Source organism: Scleropages formosus, chromosome 7 (assembly GCF_900964775.1).
Source record: "Scleropages formosus chromosome 7, fSclFor1.1, whole genome shotgun sequence".
Taxonomy (NCBI): domain Eukaryota; kingdom Metazoa; phylum Chordata; class Actinopteri; order Osteoglossiformes; family Osteoglossidae; genus Scleropages; species Scleropages formosus.
In genome coordinates, this window is record NC_041812.1 from 8,594,648 (window position 1) to 8,616,616 (window position 21,969).

Here is a 21,969-nt window from a genome sequence, read left to right on the forward strand (position 1 = left end):
ACACCCAGTGGCGCCTAAAAACATCGCCCTCATCATACAGTCACACGTTGAGCTGAATGAGGCTTTTTTCCGAAGCGACTTGTAATGTTGAGTTCATAGTTATTTATTCATTTAAGTAATTTTACTGGGACAATTTAGGGTAACGAAAGAGAGCCTCAAACCTACGACCTTTGAGGCCAAAGGAAGGAGCTCGAACGACGACGCTGCCAACTATCGGCCAGCGCTCTACTACGCAAACAGAAAAAAATTGACAGAACAGAAGCGAGTGAAATTGCGACATTTATTCATTCATTGTCTTTAAACTGCACTGGATTAAATCAATTTAACGACAGTAAATCCCAACATTACTCTTTCTGTTAATTAGTCTGCAACAAAATATTTGCCGTGGATAAAATTAATTCGCTGCTACATTTCCACTTAGGGGCTTCGCAGCCTAAAGCAGCGCTCTCTCGGACGCAGGACGCGAAGGGATTCGGCGGTTTCGCGGTTTGGCGCGTTTCCGGAAGTTCGCCTCCCATGCGCCAGGGGGCGGTCGCGCATGCGCTGGAACCGCATTTCAGCGAACACGGAGCGGAGGGAGGGAGACTCAACTGACCCGGAACAGGAACTAGTAGAGCTGTTTACTTCCTGTCAGTCCTAGTCTGACGTGGAGTTACCCTGTTCGTAGTGGACAACCCGGATTTGTGTGTTAATTTCGTACAGAGGGGGTCTGTGTTCACGCAGATACACACACGCGCACGCACCTCCCACAGTGTTTACTCCGCGTCCCGAGTTCCAGTAGAGCGGCTCTCTAGTCCTACTTGACTTCAACTTCGTCCTCCGGAATGGCTCCCATGGGGGTCCGGCTGTCCCCGTTCGGCATGGCCATCTTCTGCCTGCTGGGTGTCGCCATAATCTACTACCTGTACTCGGAGGTGCTGTCCGGCGGGTTGTCGTCTTCCTCCTCCTCCTCCTCCTCCTCCTCCTACTCTTCCGGGCACAAGAGCAGCAGGAGGACGGTGGACCTGAAGGAGCTGCTCGCCTTGTCCGTGGAGGCCGCGGTGCGCGGCGGCCGCGAGGTGAAGCGCGTGCGCGAGGACAACGCGCTGGAGGAGAAGTCCAAGGGCGAGACGCGGGAGGGCGCGAGCGAGAAGCTCACAGTGGGCGACATGAGATCCCACAGACAGATGTTCTACCTGATAAAGAACACGTTCCCTTTCATCCAGGTGGGACCGTGTGTGTGTGTGTGTGTGTGTGTGTGTGTGTGTGTGTGTGTGTGTGCGTGCGCGCGCGCGCGCGCGATTGATTCTGAATGGTCGTTAACGGCTTGGAATAATTATAACAGTGGTTCATTTCAATGAGCCGATGATGTTCATGATGCGTGTGGGAAGAACTCAATGCCTTTGAGCTCTTCATCAGAATCAGCTTTATTGGCCAAGCATACCCGAGTATACAAGGAAGGAATTTGTTTCCAGTTCCGTCATGTTGCCCTGATCAGGCTCATGGGAGCTAAAGGGTGCAAACAGAGGGGTGCGTGACGAGAGTGTATTCGGTGCACCGGGATGTGTCATGTCGTCCACCCGTGTGGCCCACCAGGTAAACTCAGAGGAGCACGACAACGTGGAACAGGCGGACACCCCCGAGTGGGACCACAGTATTCCAGCAGACATTTCCGAGGTGGTCCCCAACAGCTTGGAGGTGCCGGCAGACAGCGTCACCGTGTGGATCGACCCGCTGGACGCCACGCAGGAGTACACAGGTCACAGGTTCAAATCCCACCTTCAGCTGTAGTACCCTTGAGCAAGGTACTTACCCTAAATTGCTCCAGTAAAATTATCCAGCTGCATAAATGGGTAAATAATTGTAAATACCTCAACATTGTAAGTCGCTTTGGAGAAAAGCGTCAGATAAATGTAAAAATTAAATTAAACACGGGGAGGGGTCTCCTGACAGTAGTGGGCAAAACAGCAGGTGCTGTTTGTAAACAAACTGTGTTGTCTCTTTCATTCCATCCTGCAGAGGACCTCAGACAGTATGTCACCACTATGGTTTGTGTTGCTGTTGGTGGAGAACCTGTTATAGGTGTGATTCATAAGCCCTTCACTGGATACACAGGTAAGTCCAAGTAGTCTCCTTGTCAACTGTCATTTTTTTCCAATCACTTACACTATTCACTGGCTTCTCATCTTAGAAACAGTAAAATGTACGAATTTTTAGATTTAGCTTACGAGATGAAATAATCAGTCCCCAATCAACAGGAGAGCATTGAGAAATTTTTATTAATGCACGTTGAAGTTTAGGCTGTTTTTATAATTCGTATAGCTGTATCTTGAGTATTCTGCCAAACCTAACCTGTTAAAAAAAAGATTGAGGAAGATCTGTACTGTTAACCTTGTGCCTTTGTGGTAACTGTCACTTTGGAGTTACAAACAAAACAAGTTCTAAATACACATCTGGTCCCAGTTGTGTTTGTAAAGAATCACAGCATCCTGAATGGGAACAGATGTATTTGTGTATGTGTATGTGTGGCACCACTCTGAAGCCAAACTGCCACGTTGTGTCCGTTGAAACAAGGGTGCTCTGTGTTCACAGAGAGTGTATTTTACACTCTGTCTGCAGCTAGTGGGGCTCAGGCCCCCCACAGAAAGGGCTGTTGAGTGTGTGCAGCAGAGGGCCCTGCTTACGTGGCAGGAAGCTGCACTGGACTAGTCCCGAAGAGGACCTTCTGATGTCATGACACATCGAACAGCTGTTCACAGCTAGATTTTACGCAAAACTGCACTTCAGCCCACCATGTTGAAGTTTCATGTACTGTTCTGTTGTTCACACTAGTGCCACCTCTTGGTGAGCACAGTCACTGTGCGGTAACGACTAAAGTGATGTTTCAGCCTGGGCCCTGGTTGGCAGGGGAGCCAACATAAAGCCCCGGGAGAAGTACAACGGAGAGACGCCGCAAGTGATTGTGTCACGGTCCCACGGTGGCAAAGTGGAGGAATTCATCAAGACCGCTTTTGGAAATAGTACAGTCATCATTCTAGCCGGAGGTGCAGGTACTGTCCCAGTGGGGGTCGGTATAAAATGTGCTGAACACCTTGACCACAGATCTACACAAGTGCTGTTATCTTTTTTCCCCCATGAACGCCATTGTTTGAACATTTCTAAACTGACTCTTGAGTATTTTTTTCCTCTCCAGGTTACAAGGTCCTGTCTCTTCTGAACCCTGGTGACGACACATACAACAACGCCGATGTTTACATTCATGTGACCTACATCAAGAAGTGGGACATTTGTGCAGGCAACGCCATTCTGAGGGCCCTCGGCGGTCACATGACCACTCTGAAGGGGCAGCTGATAGACTACAGTGGATCAGAGGGGAACGATGGTGGGCTGTTGGCCAGTATTGGCGTGGACCATGAGGCCTTGGTGAAGAGGTTGCCGGAGCGCGAGATTGACAGACACAGATAATGTGTCCTTGTCCACATCATCGCTCTTCTCTCTGTTCTCTAATGCTACACAGTGAGAAATAACAGCAGGGTTTAATGTTTTTATCAGGGATCGCAAACTGTGTGGAAAGCATGCGCTGGATACCACGAGTCACCAATGCGTTTGTAGGGGAGAACTTCTGCAGTGAGCTTCTCTTGTCCTGCTCGCTGGGCTGTGGGGAGTTCAGCATGGTACCAGTGTGGTAAACACCCCTGCTACATTTGATGTCACTCCAGGTGGCTGCTTGGGTGCTGGACTGAACGGTTCTTATTTCACTGCCATCCCCCATGAGAAGGGAATGTATCGGGTTGGACTCTGTCTCGTTTTTTGGTTTTTCTTGTAAGAGCCAGTGGTCCCATGATCAGGCCTTGGGCTCAGTCCCTCAGTTCTTGGCCTTTCTTTGGTTTTGCCTCCTGTCTCAGGGTGGATTAATTTTTGTGGTGGAGGTTAACGATTTTGTGTGGACCTGGGCTTTAAGGTAACGGCAAATGGTGCCATCCAAGATGTCTGTTTAATCACAAATATGATCCACGTAATCCTCAGTCATTGGTGCTCGGTGTCAGGTGTTTCAGGGTTTCTTCGCTGTTTCCTGGGCTGTGTGAGGTCACAGCACTGTGTTGTGCCGGAGCCGTTGGCGTGAACATGGCCTGATGCACTACTGAGTTCAGATATGTTACTGGGGTGAGGGGTAATCGGAAGATAGCAGAAGAACAGTTCTTGTTCATGTAGATTCTGGTTCTCTTTCAGAACATTAATATTATGGTATGAACTATAAATCTAAGCATTAATATATAAAAGATGTTGTTTTAAATGTAACGGGAACTGTTTGTGTTTTCCAAATGACTGTTTTAAAGTGGCCTTAATAAACACACCTTGTGTATAAATGAGTGTATCATTTTATTGAAATGTGTATTGTCTGCTGTCACCCTGATCCAGTCTTTTCACCTTTTTTTTCTCTGTCATGTTATTGAGGTGAAGAATTAACCCCAGTTTGTTTACAAAGCCTCCAGAGTGGATCGGACCATGACAGTCTTGGGAGCTGCAAGGGATCCAGACAGCTGAGGGACTCACAAATCTGCTCACATCGTTTGATCTTGAATTGTGTCTCAGTGGAGATGGATGACGGAAAACCACGATTGACAGGTCTCACCCCCGCCCCGCTGTTTCTACTTCTACCTTCATGTGGAGACTCTGAGAAGCAGCTGCAGGTTTCTTGTGTGTCTTGGTTTCCGCTTGTGTGTCTTCTGAATATCGTATGGCGCTCATAAAAAAACGGTAACACGGACAGACACCACATACAGTACATGAGACCAATCAACAGCACTTATTCCCAACATCCTGGCTGTAGCTGAGCTTGGGGAGCCACTCTTGTGCCAGGGTAAACTGTGGCAACTGTCAGTTACCAGGCCCTGTTCTCACAGTGTATGTGCCCCATTTAATGTCTTATGTTTTGTGCCAGCAGTAAAAACAGCTCCCAGGACTGAGAGGAGGTGATATGTTTGCATGGATCTGTCAGTCTGACTGTGAGGGGAGGTATTGACTGTCACGGCGCCGCAGTGGATGCAGGAAATGCTCTTCAGAGACCCCCTGCTGTGATGTAAATGGTTTGTTTAACCTGGGGGCTTTTCTCTTGAGGGAAGGTGACAGGAGGTGTGAACAGTTCTCACCTGATTCAGAACCGCAAAGTGCCCCTGTGGCATGTGACCTGAGCGACCACTCAAACCCGTCTGAAGGGGAGATTGCAGTGGTTAATATTTTTCAGTACAGCACCCAGCTCTGTATGCTTTTTACTTTTATGTCTTTAGCGGATACTTTCCTCCAATGTGACTTACAATGAACTCTATGTAGTGTTATCTGCCCACATACCTTATTCACCAAGGTGACTTACACTGCTAGATACACTACTTACCATGGGTCACTCATCCATACATCAGTGGAACACACTCTCTCTCTCTCTCACTCACACACTATGGGGGAACCTGAACAGCATGCCTTTGGACTGTGGGAGGAAACCAGAGCACCCAGGGGAAAAGCATGCAGACATGGGGAGAACATGCAAACTCCACACAGATTACGTGGGGATCAAACCCACATCCTCTAACACCACCCAGATGCTGTGAGACAGCAGTGCTACTCACTGTGCCACCATGCTGCCATTTACAGCTATGTATTTACATGTACATTTATAAAGGGGCCTCTGGTAGCATAGTGGTTAGAGCTGCTGCCTGTGGACCTAAAGGTTGCAAGTTTAAATCCCAGCTGTAGTACTCTTGAGCAAGGTACTTATCCTAAATTGTGCTAGTAAAAATTACACAGCTGCATAAATAACTAAGTAATTTTACATTGTCAGTCACTTTGGAGAAACGTGTCAGCTAAATTAGTAAATGAATAAATGTGATGTGAGAGGAGAATCCTGAGCCCACAGACACACATCGTCTGAAACCGCTCATCCTGAGCTGGGTCACAGTGAGCCGTAGCCCAACACAGGGTGCAAGGCTGGAGGGGGAGGGGACGCACCCAGGACGGGACGCCAGTCCACCGCAAGGCACCCCAAGCAGGACTCAAACCCCAGACCCAGCAGAGAGCAGGACCCAGCCAAACCTACTGTGCCACCATACCCCCTGAGCCCCCAGAATTTACCCAAAAATTATTCAACTGTGTAAATGTGTAAGCAGTTGTAGGTGGAAGTTGCTTTAGAAAAAAGCATCAGTAATAGGATGCTTTGTACTCTAAGCTACTTGCACTGATTTACACATTAATACAGCTGGATAATTTTTACTGTCTCAATATAGGGTGAGTTTCTGTACTCAGGGTACTAGAGCAGGAAATAGGATGTGAGCCTGGGCTCAAACTCTTAGGCAACCTGGTTCCCCTACACAACTCTGTAGCTCTCAGGATGAGCACCTTCGTCTTGTCGTGTCCTATAGAAACAGGCTCGTTCAGACTCAGCCTGTGCATTTGTTTCACACCACAAACTCCACTAAAACTGAATTTGTAGTTTAGTGTTAGAGGGCGTTTTATGGCGAAAACTGCTCATTCCCTGTTTATAAGAGTGGTAAAGTTTACTCTTCATTCTACATTTATTTAGCCAATGCATTTCCCCAAAGAAACCTATAACTCATTACTTGCACCAATTTACCCATTTATACAGTTGGACCATTTTTACTGGAGCAATTTAAGGTAAGCACATTGCTCAGGGGCAGGGAGTGGAATTTGAGCCTACGACCTTCAGTGAGCACTACAGGCGGCAGGTGAAACCACAATATTACCTGTTATATGGTGAAAAGCAGTAAAACAAGCACCATTACGTTCAGCAGGTACTGTACTAAACCACTCGCCCTGCACCGTGGTGACGGACAGAGATGATGGTCGGTTTTTCCAAAGCACTGGTCTTTGAGCAAACAGACCCGGGTGCTAATTACGGGAAGTAATGAGGTCCAAACAAAGACGGCAGTGTTGTGTCTATGAACCAATTATGTTCTCCACACGTCGGGGGAGATGTTTCCGACCCACGGAATGCGTGTTCTATCGTATGCTTTAGTTCTGCATCCCAGCAGTGGCTCCACACACACCACAATGCTGAAGTCGTGTAGATTGTAACTGATCATCGCATGTTCAGGAAATCGGAGCGGTCGCTGGCATAAAACTGTGTTTCGGAAAGGATGCTGTTATCAGCCTCCTAATCCTGCGGCTCGCTCTCCCCCCGCACGGCCCAGCAAGCTCGCATGCCTCGGGCAGCGACCGTCGCCATGACAACAGTCTTTTTACCTAGCAAGAGTCTTTCGCTGGTGTTCAAGTTGCTGGGAGAGAAAATGTAAAAAGCTCAGGAGTTCAGGGCAAGATATTGCAGCAAATTAAATTTCTTTTTCAAGATGTGTAGATTTCCCCAAATGCCTGGCAAATGTTCTTGTGAGCAGCGTTTACATGTTTATGTTGGCTTATTAACTCCATTTGTTCAGCAGATGAGAAGGCCACGCTCTGCATTTCATACTCGAGTATTAATATGCCTATATGTGTGTCAAAATATTTACTTCCTAAATTTCATTTGCAGCTTCCGCACTGTAATACAAGCTCGTGTAATTAGCAATTAACTGGACTAAATTAGATTCCATATCATATAATTGCTGAACATTGAGTGTCACTCGGTGTTTCATGTTGCCGCTGTTTGTGTCGTTTGTTCATTTTCTAAAGCAGAATATGACTCTCAGCCGCGATTCAGAATAAACGGGCTGGCAGCGGAGACGACGACAACAGCGATCAAATTCCGCGCAAACCTTTCCAGTACTCCTCCTCATCATCACATTATCTCATTTTTGTATTGAATATCCTCGGACTGGTGGAGTCCTTTATCAATGCTGCGCAATTAAAACGTTATCTATATTACAGGCAGATCAAAAGGGATCATAAGACCATCATTTATGGTTTAACCCCTTGGTTGCATGGTTCATGAAATAACTGCTAATTCATTAATATGTCAAGCCGGTGGAACGTGAATCGTGTCTGCGTCGTCTCATCAGGCGGTGGCCTGTTTTCTGGTGTCATTACTGCAACCATCTGTTAAAGCGTCAGGAGCAGATGGAAACTCCTGAACCCTAGAGCGGACACCCAGGTCTGCAGGCCGAGGGATGAACTCCCTGAAAGAGGTGCTGCATGTTGACCAAAAGTCATAGAATCCAATATGTTGTTTCTACTGGCAACATCACATGGGACAGGTTGGCTTTAAACCATCACATTAATGAAGTTCCATCAACTTCAGTGTGCATTTGACCTCATGGAAACCCCGAGATCTTGTCCATCTTTGGCTGCGAACCTTAATGTCCCACACAGGTGGATGTGCAACATCGAGCAGATGTTTGTTTTCCAAACTGGGGACTGAGAAAGGAAACATTATCGGCACTTCGCTTACGAAACTTCAACTGCGCACGAAGTTAAAACTGCGTGCAGTGTAGTAATTCTGAGAGAGAGAGAGAGACGCCCTCGAACCCTGGAGCGGACGCCACCAACAGCTCTGCAAGCCACAATTTGTCCATCGCGCAGCGCTGTCGGTTTGTCACGCAGCCATTTCGTTGTGCTGTCAGTTTGCCGATCTTCGCGGTTTCTTGTTTGTCACTAAGCATCAGTTAAGGGTTCAAGTTGTGAAACTGTGGCTGCGATTTAGACCCAACCATCATCTGGAACGTGGAGCTTCTCTAAGTGTCCTCTTCTCCATGCAGTACGTTACCCTTATGCACATTCTTCTGCCGTGTTACTGCTCTCACACTGATTGGTGAAGTGTTTGTCCTGGAAATGGTTCTTTGCTCACTTTTAAGTGTGTTTTTTGAGCTGAGAGTCCCATGCGGTGTGTTGTACACCAGTGTTAAAGCAAAGTGCAGTAAATGGCAATAACAGGGTAAAATGCACATTGACTGTCCCACAATTAAAAATCTCCAGTGTGAAGCTGAGAATTAATGCAGCTAGTAGCGCTGTGGTTAGAAAGATATTTCAAAGGTCACAGGTTGAAATCCCACCTATTGCTATAGTGTCCATGATAAGGTTCTTACCCTGAATTACTCCAGTAAAAATACTTTGCTGTATACATGACATCGAGTAGCACTGCTGTCTCACAGCGCCTGGGAGGGTGCGAGAGGATGTGGGTTTGATCCCCGCTCAGTCTGTGTGGAGTTTGCATGTTGTCCCTGTGTGTGTGTTTCCTCTGGGTGCTGTGGTTTCCTCCCACACTCCAAAGACATGCTGTTCAGGTTCACCCATAGTGTGTGAGTGACAGAGAGAACGTGTGTGTTCCACTGATGTATGGATGAGTGACCGCTTGTAAGTAGTGTATCTAGCAGCGTAAGTCACCTTGGTGAATAAGGTGTGTGGGCTGATAACGCTACATAGTATCCATTGTAAGTTGCTTTGGAGAAAAGTATCTGATAAATAAATTAATGTAAATGGGGAAAAAAGCTGTAAGTAGCTTTGAAGAAAAACCTCAGCGAACTGAATAAATGTGATACCACAGAAATGACAAGAATGCCGAGACTGGACACCTTGTGGATGATAAAATCCGCTGTTACTTGCTCATGTCTTGCAAAACTTTGACATTTTTTTTAATGATGAACTCTTTTGAAATGTCATCCAAAACGGAGAACAGATTCAGAGAGCTGTCAAAAATTTAACTGATGTATTAAAAGTAAATAAAAAATGCCTCCGGCACAAAAGTTTGTCCAACTTCAGAGTCCTATAGATTATTGTTCTGTCAAATGCCTTTGATTGGCATCCAGAGACCCCCCCCCCCCCCGTGGTTCTACTGACTCCTACTGACCCACTGGGTTGTGTCCCAATTCCGGGAGTTCTGCGTGACCTCTGATGGCGTTGCTGACATCGTCTCAGACCTGGCACTCAGACAGCCTGTGTTCTACGTCACGCTCGGAACCTCAAGGCCACGTTTTCTCGATTCGTCACATCATCTGACGCTTTGGTCACCACACACATCAATCATCTGTCAATATGGGTTGTTTCAGCATCCAAAGTGTTCATAACAACATTGCCAACGATGAAGGGTGATTGTGTGAGAGGAGGCATGTAGAACCTCATTCCTCCACTTACTCAAACTGACATATTAATGACTTTTGGGAAGACATTCATTATAAGCTGAATAGTGTTAAATAATTGAAAGACCGAACAATTGATAATTATAAAAGCAAAGCAATTCAAGTCATTATAAGGAACATCTGAAGCCCCTTGCTCTCCACCTCTGATTTATCTTCCCTTGTTCTAATGCGGTAAACGGTGTCACCTGCCCAGGTGGGCCTTTGACAGCTCCAACCTGTCACCTGTCACCTGTCACAATGACCACAGTCAGCACTGCAGGGCTGTTCCAGTTCCCGATCACTTTAGCGGATCCCTGGCTGCCCGCTCTCTATACATCATCATAAACTTCCGTGAAATTGATTTACACGCATGCTGTTAATAGCAATTTGTTAATTAGTTTCCCTGTGCTTTAGGGCAGTGACGGCGGTTTAGTTTAATTGCTTTGCTCTTATCGGAGAGACGAGGGGATTATATGTAGCCGATGTGTTTTAATAACCAGCTCTTCCAGGGTTCCTGCAGCAGGTTAAACACAGTGGTGTTAAAGAGATATTAATGCACACAAACCCAATATTTATCACTCAGTAAGTGTTCCTGGTAAAGGTCAAACAGGTGACTTTGTTTTTTTTATATTCTGCTTGAGAAAGGATCGCAGTACACGGCTTCATGTCATCCTCGGTTTTCTCACCCCGTTCGCCGTAATTTTAAAACACGATGCGTCAGCGCCGCGCTTTCCCGGTGCTCGAGAAACACGTTTTCGACGATGCAGACGTTTCCTAGTTCACTTATTATTTGCCCTTTCTTTTAACGTACCTGTTTCTGAAAATGTCTTCCTGTAGAGCAGCTATAATCTCACCTACGTTTGCTCTCTGTGCACATACAGCAGGTGCCGGTAAGGAACACCCACACAGAGTAGGAGTTGGAGGGCTGCCTTAATTCAACTCATTTCTAGTGTTAACAGCTTCTTTCTGGTCTTCCTGGATGCTGATGACCAGTGACAAGATGAGGAATGTCGCACATGATTATGGGATGAATCGGTCAGCAATCGGTATTGATTAGGAATTTGCAGAGATGTATTTTTGATTTCGGTGATTTTCAAATTTTCACTTTCGTGTTGTTCAAAGGTTATAAAGATATTAAGCAGTCTAATGTTGTATTTTTTATTTGTTTGTAATTATTTTTTATTATAGCTATATCTAATTTTTGCAGACCCTAACCAGTGAAACTGTGGGATACCTGCTTTTATTGATGATGATGAAGTAGTAGTAAAAGTGACTTTGGAGTTACACATAAATGGAGCTACAAACAGACTTCCTGTCACAATTTTGTATGTAAGCTGAGAAGATTTGTATGTTTTTCTAGTTAAATCTGTGGGCCTTGTTTTATCAGTCTGGATAAAAGTCCAGATAAAGTCTCATAAAAAGTCTATTTTACATTAAAGAAGTTATCTTGCCCTCCGTGGGTACGTGTGGGTCACGGCTCTTCAGAGCATATTGATCAGAGCCGAGAACTGCTCAGAATATTGAGACCATTGGCTCCAGGTGCTTCTGTTCTGTTCTCCTCCTGGGACCCCCGCTCTTCATCATCCACCTTGGGCGACAGTTCGGGCAGCGCTAGGAAAGTAGGGTCAAGCGGTTTAATCTGTCTGAAATGACTGTGGACTCAAAGTGCCCCAGGCTGGATGCTACCAAAATAATAGTGCTGTCTTTGGTGTGACACTCTTTCCTATTGATATTTTTTACTTTTTCATTTCAGCAAGGCAGGAACGGAAAAAAACGTGTGCTACCATGCTGAACGCACTGGCTTGCTGTGCTGAGAATACCCGTTCGTGAGCGGTCTTTTCCGCAACCTCTGTGTTCGGATCATCTCCGTCAGCTGCTGCGAGACAGATGTGCTGCTGTATACTTTTCGGGGTCCTGGGGCTCGTTGTTCAGCCTTTTCGTTGCTTTGTGATGGCAGCGTTCAAACTCCAGTGGCAACAGAGTCAGTCACTGGCTGTTTCCCTCCAAAACTGAAGCTCAGCAGGAAACTGAACTGCATCCATTAGATCGAACCCATGACAGATGCTCTCCAGCCAGACTGTATGACTCAATCATCTCACTCAAGGCTACAAAACTCTGCTGTATGATCACTAGTTCTATTTCCCACCTCAGAGTGTGGTACCACATCTACCGGATAAACTTTGGCTCTAAAGGGTAACGGTCACTTGAGACCCAGAAGTGGGTGACTGACCCTTTGGAGGTATTTCCATTAACGTGCAGAACACGGCACGGACGGCTGTATAAATGTTACAATTCACCATCTTCTTTTTGTCTTTGTCAAATATGTTCTGATCAGACGTATCAAAGGGGAAACTGTAGCCTTATTCATAGTGGTAATAACACAGTAGCACGTTTGCATATTTGCTTGCTTTAATTATTAGCCATTATTGGCTCACTTTTTAATTTCCTTAATCTATACCTGAATGGAATCTTTTGTAAGTGGAATTTTACTTTATGTATTTCAGAGTGTTTGTCATTAAACGCTAAATCCCAATGAACCACTGTTTTGTCAAGTCAATACTTTTTTGAGGTTGACTGCACTTTTCTGCATTGAAATCAATATATGATCCCTGATTTTCTTCAAGACCTGAAATCCCTAAACAGAGGAGAGAGGAATAAGGCTCTGCACATTCCCCACAGCCTCTGAAATGCACACTTGGATGTCAAACTCCTACAAGGAGTAGAGGCAGACTAACCCAGGACCCAAAGAACAGTGTAGGGATGGAAGATACACTTCTTCAGCTACCAAACTCCTATGTGCCATTGACATGCTGACAGGGCGGGAATAACCCCGGGCCAAGTCATTAACTGGAAGAACCATACAAATTACTCCCACTGGTTGGGGGTGCAAGTCCTCCAGGGCCACACAGCTTGGCCTCCATCATAGTGTCTTCTCTGGTGTGTCAGGTCCTGTAAGGAAAGATGGAGTTTGCCTGCTTCTCAGACAGGGTGCCACACATGTGACCCCCCTTGAAGATGATGATTGTCTAGAAGGATTTTAGCTAGGACACCTGGACTTATTACCTTCAAAGCTACATCTGGACAGTTATAGGTTAAGACGGCACACACACATTGTCTGAAACGGCTTGTGGCGAACCGGAGCCTAACCCGGAAACACAGGGCACATGGCCGGAGGGGGAGGGGACACACCCAGAAAGGGATGCCCGTCCATCACAAGGCACCCCAAGCAGGACTCGAACCCCAGACCCACCAGAGAGCAGGACCCGGCCAAACCCGCTGCGCCAACGTGCCCCCCGTTAGGTGAAGACTGCTAGTGGGTAAATTGGCTAAAGAGTCAAACGTAGAAAAGGAACCCTTTAACATATTGAATCCTTCATTCACACATGAAGTATATTCTGCTCAAGGGATCCTGGGTTGGAAAGATATGTCATGGAATAAAAAAGTAAAACCTGGGCTTGACAAGCAGCTGCAGCCATGAGCAACAGATGTGGATAAACATCTGCAGAGCTATTGCTGTGTCTAGAGTGTTCCCTGTTACTCGTGGTTAGCTTGAAGAGTCTTACACATCAGCAACAGGATATCAGATAAGTCCAAGTGCCAGATTGGAAGCAAGTGGACGTTACTAAACTGCCTCCACAAACATGTTCCTGTCCCCTGTGGCCTGCTGTCCTTTTGGATCACCTCACGGACACAACATTAACGACCGGACACTACGATGAGAAACGCTAATTATGGAGATTGTGAAGCCCATTTCTGTAAACATGACCACTAATGCATTGTGGGACCCTGAAGGCCCAGGTCTCTGCTTCCATATCATGGTGGGTCTGCCACGCTCTCAGGTCGCGTGAACGGCTTTCAGAATCGAGCTTCTGTGGAATTATATTCTGTTAGCAGATGCTTTTCTGCACACTGAGGCAGATGGCTTATGATTTCATAGTCTTACTCATTATTACAGTTTCACAGGTTACAAAACACTCCTCCCCCTCAGTACAACACTCTACTCACAGGCTGCAACAGACTCATGAGCCTCATCAACTCAGTCTTCACCTCACAAGCAGCTATAATCTCCTCTTTCTTTTACGGATTCATCCTCTGTTTGGTGTCCTCAGAATTGCATGACATGTCCATCAGACCACCTCGAGACCCGGGGGTCCAGCATACATGCTGTTCGTGACCAGCACACAATCCGACATGCCAAACTGTGTGGAAAACTGGAGCTATTTCATTCAAAGGCACAGTCCACAGTCCAGAAGCTACATACAGGATGGCTTTGGGTCACAACAGAGCTTTACGAAAGGATGTAATTCTGACTCAGAAGTCAAAACTGGCTGCATTTCCAGCACTTAATTCATTGCTATGAAGAAATCAGGTGAACGGATCCATTGGAACAGACTGGGACTCTGCAGAGGTCACTTCCAGTTGGTGGAGTTTGACTCTACATACACAGCCATGGATTTCAAATGGAAAATTCAGGAATACATAAATAAAATAATACTGTATTACTAGTACTAAAATGTATCAAAACAATATTAGTTTCCCAGGGCAGCGATATGTAATATTTTGTATGTATGTTATGTTGTTATGTAGCATTTATAAATTCTCCAACAGCTACACATGTACATTTTCTGATTCTGGACATATACTCAAATGTAAATATTTTTCTGACATAAGAATGTGTCTCTAAAACTGAAGTCACCAGGAAGTGATGCAATGTTCTGTGGTAGTCCTTTTCCATCAGTGTCCATGGCTGCTATAAATCTACACATCCATCCATTTTCATTCACCTTTTCTCCTGGTGAGTCCCATAGGGGTCTGGAGGCTATCCTATAATCACTTGGTGTAAAACTGGGGGGGGGGGTGCACCAGTTCATCACAGTGTAGCCACACACACATCCATGGGTGAGGTCAGGAGACGAAGCAAAGAGTCGGTCGAACGGCGATCGGAGTTGAAACGAAGATCCGCGGATGTGGTCGAGAAACAAAGCGAAGGGTCAACAACCGGAGAATGTGAACTGAGAACTGGAGATGAGCGACGAGTCACAAGGAAGGGCAATTGTCTCTGACGAGATTCCGCAAAGGTGTGGGAGCTGAGAAGGGTCTTTTAAAGGGTGAGCGGTCAATTTGGTGCTGGAGCAGAGTTATGTGTTGTCGTTTGAGATGTGGGAATGGACGTGACACAGGCAAGTTAGCATCACCAGTCCAACTGAAATACATGTCTTAGGACAGCAGAGTAACTGGAGGAAACCCACATAGACACTAGGAGCACATGCAAACTCCACACAGACGGTGTCAGATTCAAACCCACACAACTCAGGTGCGCTACTTGCCGGGCCACTGTGCCGCCCCAGCTCTTATAAAGGAAAGTTTAAATTTTGCGACAAGAGATGTGGTCTTGGAGCCTTCGTCTAGTTATCACCCTGGTTTGCTGCCCTGGCCTACAGGTGTATGTCAGACAGCAACTTCATGGACTGATGCCGAGCTTGGCAGCTGGGCTGTAGGACCAGGACCAAAGGAGTTTTAGATATTGCATGCCGTGTTTTTAAATTCATATTCACTGCTTCCATTTATGAACAGTAAGCAGGTTCATTCTGCTTCTCACACACAGAAGGCTGTGTGGGCTGCTGCACATTCATACCCTCATGGTTAGTTTCCATGTAGAAAGTGCATGTGTTGAATGTGAATAGAGCTGCTTCGCCACTCACTGAGTAACCTGGTGAAGTTTCCCTTTGTGGAGTTAACTTGCAAATATGTTTCTTTTTTCATCCTGGGTGATTTTAATTGGTTTAATACATATTTCATTGGTATTGGATGTAAAAATGCTTACCCTGGTCCCTCGAGAAATGCAGTCCTGGGCCGCTTTGCAGCAATGCAAATCAAACATCTGAGGTGTTTCTCACTAGTGATGTGATGAACTTAACTGACCCGGAGTCCAGTTCAAATTTAACTTGGAACCAAGCAAAACTCAGATATTAAGAACTTAAAATTGATTCAACCTAATAGAATCTAATTGTAAAATTTGCATTTATGCGATTAAATCACCAAATGCAAATACATTAATTGAACTCTTTTTCAATCTTAAAGAATATGTGATAAAGGTCTAAAAAGCTATTTTGTGAGTTTTTTTTATTTAACAGCCTCCATTCTGAAGAAAAATGTTTTGATGAAAGAGAGCTGAACAATAAACCACAGTCTTTAGCGAACAATATATTGCGGTCAGGGAAGCCAAAAGCTTGGGTCCCTTGGGATGGACAGTAGTGACTGGACAATAAAGCTTGACTGTGGGGTCTGAACCCCTAAACAAACCCTTCCTGGTATATTTCCCAGTCCAATGATAATTGTGCAGAAGCCAAATAACAGGCGAAGTGCCCGAACCTTGCATTTTGTTATCACTCATATCATTTTTTATGTGCAGCTGCTTCAAGTCAGTAACTGAGATTATCACAGGTAATAAATATTTTAATCACCGAACCTTATCTTGCTTCAACTCTTTATACAGCGTGAAGGCAAACAAAAGGACACTATGGGATGTGAAACTTTTGACAAGTCTATCATTAAAATTGGCCCCAGAGAACAGGAAATGAGGTGAGCTTCGACACAGCAACTTCCTCAATTAACTGCAAAGACAAAGTTTCCCTCTCCTGGACTAAATGGTGCTCTAAATGAAAGCATGAGCAAACCTTCAAAATAAAGCAATAACTGTAAACCCCTTTAAGACACTGGGTTTTATAACCTCTTTGTATAACCTTGTCCATATGGCAAGAACAAAATGGGTAATTTGGGTGCAAAGATCTAATTGTATAAAGTATATCCTCGGGTGATATTGCATCTCAGTTATGGGGTTTAAACAGAAAAAAAGTCCCAGCTTTTCACTTGAATATCAAAACATTTTCCACATATCGATCAACTGAGTTTAGCAACGTTCATAAATTCCAATGAAAATTTTTGTATATTCGCATATTATTGATTACATTTTATAACTTAAATGTGTTTTGTTCTCTATTATTACAGCTGTTCTCATATCAGACGTTGACTGTGAGTCAGTAGTCCAAGCAGGAGGTGAGAACTTGGATCCTGGAGTGCGAGGTGGAAGCTCCAGCTGTCAGTTTAACATTTACATTTACATTCATTAATTTGCCAGATGCTTTTCTCCAAAACGACGTACATCTCAGATTAAACAAGAGTGAACTCAACAAAAAAAGGACTTTTAGCACAGACATGTAATGATCAGAGACTGACAAGGAGGGATAAACCTGCTTGTCATGGAAACAATTTTGACTCTAAAGAATTGAGGCAAAATTTTAAGCAGTGACACAGAAGAAAGGAGGTGGTGCAGTTTATTGTGGTAAAAACGAGTTTTGGCTGTGGAAAATGGAGAGCAAAAGGAAGCAAAGAGCTGCTTAAAAGTGGCTTACAAGCACATTTGTGACTTATTTAGATTTCCACCATTTCTGTTTGCCACCTTGAAGCTGAGCTTCTGTTGGTGTCAAATGTATCAAATAACCAAGAGCAGGAGGTTGGACAACATTTCTCTAATGCTGTCTGGTGTTGTGTCCTTGGTTGATTCATTCATCTGTCCCTTTACAGTGGAACAGTTAATGTTGTGTATTTCAGAAACTGAGACCTGGAAAGCAGCAACGGACGTTTCATTCTTCTTCATGGTCACAATGCTCAGGGAATCTGATCCTGTTCCACTTTGTTAAAGGGGCAAGTTCACCCTCCACATACGGAATTAATCTTTAGGGTGCAGTTTGGGTGATATGGTGGCACAGTGAGTAGAGCTGCTATTGCACAGCACCTGGGTGGTGTTACAGAACCTGGGTTTGATCCCTGCTCACTGTACGTGGAGTTTGTATGTTCTCCCTGTATCTGTGGGGGTTTCCTCTGGGTGCTCTGGTTTCCTTCCGCAGTCCAAAGACATGCTGTTCTGGTTCCCGCGTAGTGTGCGAGTGACAGAGAGAGTGTGTTCCACTGATGTATGGATGAGCGACCCAGTATAAGTAGTGTATCTAGCAGTGTAAGTCATTGCGGTGAATGTGTGGGCTAGTAACGCTACAAAGAGTTCATTGGAGGTTGCTTTGGTGAAAATTAATGTAATGTTAAGCTGTTTGATGGGGTCACAGGTGTTCCACAAGCTAGAGAGGGACATTCCCAAAGCCCTTCCAGAAGGACTCCACTGTGCTTTGATCTACACACACACATTTTCAGAACCGCTTGTCCCATACGGGGTCACAGGGAACCGGAGCCTACCCGGCAACACAGGGCGTAAGGCCGGAGGGGGAGGGGACGCACCCCAGACGGGACACCAGACCGTCGCAAAGCACCCCAAGCGGGACTCGAACCCCAGACCCACTGGAGAGCAGGACCCAGTCCAACCCACTACACCACTACACCCCACATTGCTTTGATCTAACTAACTCTCTTTAAATGAGATGAACATTTACTATAACTCCAGCAGCTCCCATCGGGCATTTAATCGTCACCGCTCTTCATCACCTTCAGACAGACTGAACGGGGACAACTGTGCGGTGATCATGTGATGACTGTGATGACTTTGTGATAAAAGTGTGATGACTGTGCTGTGACTATGCGGTCCCAGCGCTCTGCTGTCTCCAGGGGGGGTTGGCCAGCTGCCAGCTGTCATGTGGTATGAAAACAGTATAAATAAGAGTTCACTCACAGTAAATGAGAGAGCAGAGCGGCTGCGATCCAGCTGCAAACCTGTAAAAAGCGGGATCTCTCCAGACCTTCTTCACACTTTCACACCTTCACCTTCAAGAGCGCATCCACCAGACCGACAGCTCTTAGAAGGTGAGAAACGAGCTTCGCACGAACCGCACCCGTTAATGTGGCTTCTTATACGATACAGTAAATAATAACTGTGAGTTATTTTACATTGTGGACAGATGCTTCTGTGCTTTCTAATGCAGTGAACGTTTTCTAAACAAATAACATTTAGTGCCGTAGAAAATGTATGCAACACATTTGTATTTAACTTAACGTATGGAATGAATGCAGATTTCTTGATACTTTTTCACTTTCCCTCGTACATGCAGTGCAATATAAAAATGCATAAATTATTTAATACCACTGCCAAAGCAACTGTCAGGTGAATAAGTCAGTGGCCTTTTTGTGTATAGGATCAATTAACAAAAACTAATAATTTAGTATGGAAACGAATAATTAAATATTTGCGAAACTAAATTAATATAATTACTACAATTTTTAATTAGCATACTTACATATAGTATATAGCGTAACTATACGGGGCCGCTACCGTAGTGATTAGCGCTCCGTGTTGGGATCCGAAGGTTGCAGGTTCGATGTCCACCTCCGGCTGTGTAGTACCCCTTAACAAGCAAGGTGTTTACCCCCCCGAAATGGTCCAGTTTTATAAATAGGTAGGTAACTGTTACCTTACATTGTAAGTCACTTGAGAAAAGCGTCCAATAAATGTAAATATAGTGCGTATGTATATACATATATATGTATGGGGAAAACGGGTATGCGTGTAGGAATAAATATGTATGTATGAGTAAAGTGTGTAGCGATAAATAAGGAATCATTAGTGCCACTGTTAAAACAATTGGTCCCAAATACTAGTTTTTTGTACTCTTTTTGTGTGACTACGCCCCCAGTCCATGGCTCCGGCGGCCAGTTCAACCCGAATTGTGGTCCTCATCGCCTGCCTCTGGCTCACGGTCCGAGCGGCGCAGGCGAGCTGCGGTGAGGAGTGCGCGCGCTGTCTGCACCTGCTGCGAGACAACGCGGGACAGATGGACGCGCTGGTACGTGTCACCAGGTTTGCTGCTCCATGCATATTTCCAAGGGTTCTTGTTTTGTTTTTTTTTCTTTATTGTATCCCGTGGCTTTGAACGAGTCAGCCGCTCTCGCCCATTAAGTGGGCGACGTGTCCCTGGAAGGACGTCAAGTAACGCGTCGTATGTCGGGGACTGTTCACGTACCGCTACTGCGCCTTTTGTTCAGATGTGTAGGACAAGAGGGTAATGTGAGGTCTTTCTTTCTTTCTTTCTTTGTTGCAAAAATTTTTCTTCACACTTCAAGGGATTCCAGTTTGAAGGACTTGTTTTCTGAAAGTGCCCGTTATCTTACAGTGATTCATCTGTTTTTATTATGGCACTTTGATTTGGTAGGACACAGTTCAGCCAAGTGGTTGGTACCCCGTAGTACTTCTGCGCAGGTAGATTAGGGCTGGGGTGGACAGATTTACTGCGGTGCTTATAGCACAATCCAATTAAAAGACCTCTTTGACCTATAAATGTTCTTTCTGAGATGTATGTCACTTTGCAGAAAAGCATCTGCTAAATGCTCTGATAGCATGACGCATATTTATTTAGCATACACTTTTCTCAAAAGCAATTTCCAGTGAACTCTATGTGGTGTTATCAGCCCACACACCTTATTCACCAAGGTGACTTACACTGCTAGATACGGTACTTACGAGGGGTCACTCATCCATACATCAGTGGAACACACTCTCTCTGTCACTCACACACCGTGGGTGAAGCTGAACAGCATGTCTTTGGACTGTGGGAGGAAACCAGAGCACCTAGAGGAAATCCACACAGGGAGAAAATGCACACTCCACAGAGAGTGAGTGGGGGTTGAACCCCCATTCTCTTACACCACCTAGGCGCTGTGAGACAGCAGCGCTACTCACTGTACCACCATGCTGTGCGTAGGGACATTTAGCACCCATGAGGCCAGCTCTCTGCACTTATCTTGCTTCATTATGACATTGCCTGTGGAATTATGGTCTTCTGCAATGCCGTTGGCAAGAACACCAGCCTGTGGCACCATCCCTCCATGTGTTTTACATACACAGTACACGTCAAGGTTGTGCTACTCACAGCAACATCATTTGCTTTGAGAAAACAGCAAAGAAATGTAATTTACATTTAAAACAACATTTATTTTGATTTCCTTATTTCTTCCAGATATGTAAACTAGAGTGTGAAGGAAGGATAACCACAACAAAGTCAGTGGATCTCTGCAGGGATGTAGTGCAGGGGGACAAAGGAGAGATGCTGGCAGAAGGTCCGGTCACCGCGGCAGGGCCAAACCGGGGAAGAGAAGAGGAAGAGGAAAACCAGCTGGCAAAGAAGTACGGTGGCTTCATGAAGCGCTACGGAGGATTCATGAAGAAGGCCAGAGAGCTCAGCGCCGCATCGGATGAGGTGGAGCTTAACAGAGGCTTTACGAAGAAGTATCCAGAAGGTGTTGCTGACCATCTCTCCATTTTGAAAGAGCTGCTCAACCCTGAGGTGGAGGACAAAGCAGAGCAGGTGGGTGAGATGACAAAACGGTACGGCGGTTTCATGGAGAAGTCCAAGCGCAGCTCGGTCCCAGATGACGAAATCAAGGAGCTGCAGAAGAGGTATGGGGGATTCATGCGGCGGGTGGGCCGGCCCTCATGGAAGGAAGATGAGAAAAGATACATTGGATTCTTCGAGGCCCCCCAGGGAGAAGCAGGTGGAGTTGACTCCGCTGGTATGGAGAAGCGATACGGAGGATTTATGGATTAGTTTTTTTCAGTTGAAAGACACTTTCTTACTGCCTACATGTACATGTCCACATTCTTCTCACTTGCACTGCATACCAGGTTCTTTTCACAAAGTACTTTTCAGTCCTTGGCTATAAATGTTTTCAGTTTTGTACTATTCTGGAAAATGACCACACTTTGTTATAATCAACCTGGAAAAGTGCACTTTATTAAAATTCACACATTGTTGAACAGCAGAGGAAGCATCCTGTAGATCATCTGTAGATTGGTGAAAACGATACATGCAGTCACACATTACATGGCACTCAAACACCTCATGTGCATGTTCATTCTGTTGGACATAAGTGGGGCATTTCTTGCTTCTTACTCAAGTCCCCCCCCCCACCCCCCACCCCCCACCAGAAATAGCATGTAGTT

The 21,969-nt window shown here is 45.4% G+C and overlaps 2 protein-coding genes across 2 annotated transcripts; both read left to right on the forward strand.

Moving 5' to 3' along the window:
- The first annotated feature begins 605 nt into the window (after positions 1–605).
- Positions 606–4,474, forward strand: LOC108937512 (inositol monophosphatase 3-like). Its single transcript, XM_018757509.2, has 5 exons — positions 606–1,205; positions 1,576–1,738; positions 1,999–2,094; positions 2,868–3,029; positions 3,173–4,474. Exons 1-5 carry the CDS (start codon positions 825–827, stop codon positions 3,442–3,444), a joined length of 1,074 nt encoding a protein of 357 aa, XP_018613025.2. The 5' UTR covers positions 606–824; the 3' UTR covers positions 3,445–4,474.
- Positions 4,475–18,807: 14,333 nt separating this feature from the next.
- On the forward strand, positions 18,808–21,931 carry LOC108937559 (proenkephalin-A-like). Its single transcript, XM_029253778.1, has 3 exons — positions 18,808–18,839; positions 19,667–19,816; positions 20,987–21,931. The coding sequence occupies exons 2-3, from the start codon at positions 19,670–19,672 to the stop codon at positions 21,572–21,574; spliced, it is 735 nt and encodes a 244-aa protein (XP_029109611.1). The 5' UTR covers positions 18,808–18,839; positions 19,667–19,669; the 3' UTR covers positions 21,575–21,931.
- The last annotated feature ends 38 nt before the right edge of the window (positions 21,932–21,969 follow it).

Bases quoted from the DNA above. Each gene is read 5' to 3' on its own strand.
- LOC108937559 (XM_029253778.1), top strand. From the start codon at position 19,670: ATGGCTCCGGCGGCCAGTTCAACCCGAATTGTGGTCCTCATCGCCTGC. The intron at 19,817-20,986 runs GTACGTGTCACC...TATTTCTTCCAG, and splicing joins CGGGACAGATGGACGCGCTG to ATATGTAAACTAGAGTGTGA.
- LOC108937512 (XM_018757509.2), top strand. From the start codon at position 825: ATGGCTCCCATGGGGGTCCGGCTGTCCCCGTTCGGCATGGCCATCTTC. The intron at 1,206-1,575 runs GTGGGACCGTGT...GTGGCCCACCAG, and splicing joins ACACGTTCCCTTTCATCCAG to GTAAACTCAGAGGAGCACGA. The intron at 2,095-2,867 runs GTAAGTCCAAGT...GTGATGTTTCAG, and splicing joins GCCCTTCACTGGATACACAG to CCTGGGCCCTGGTTGGCAGG.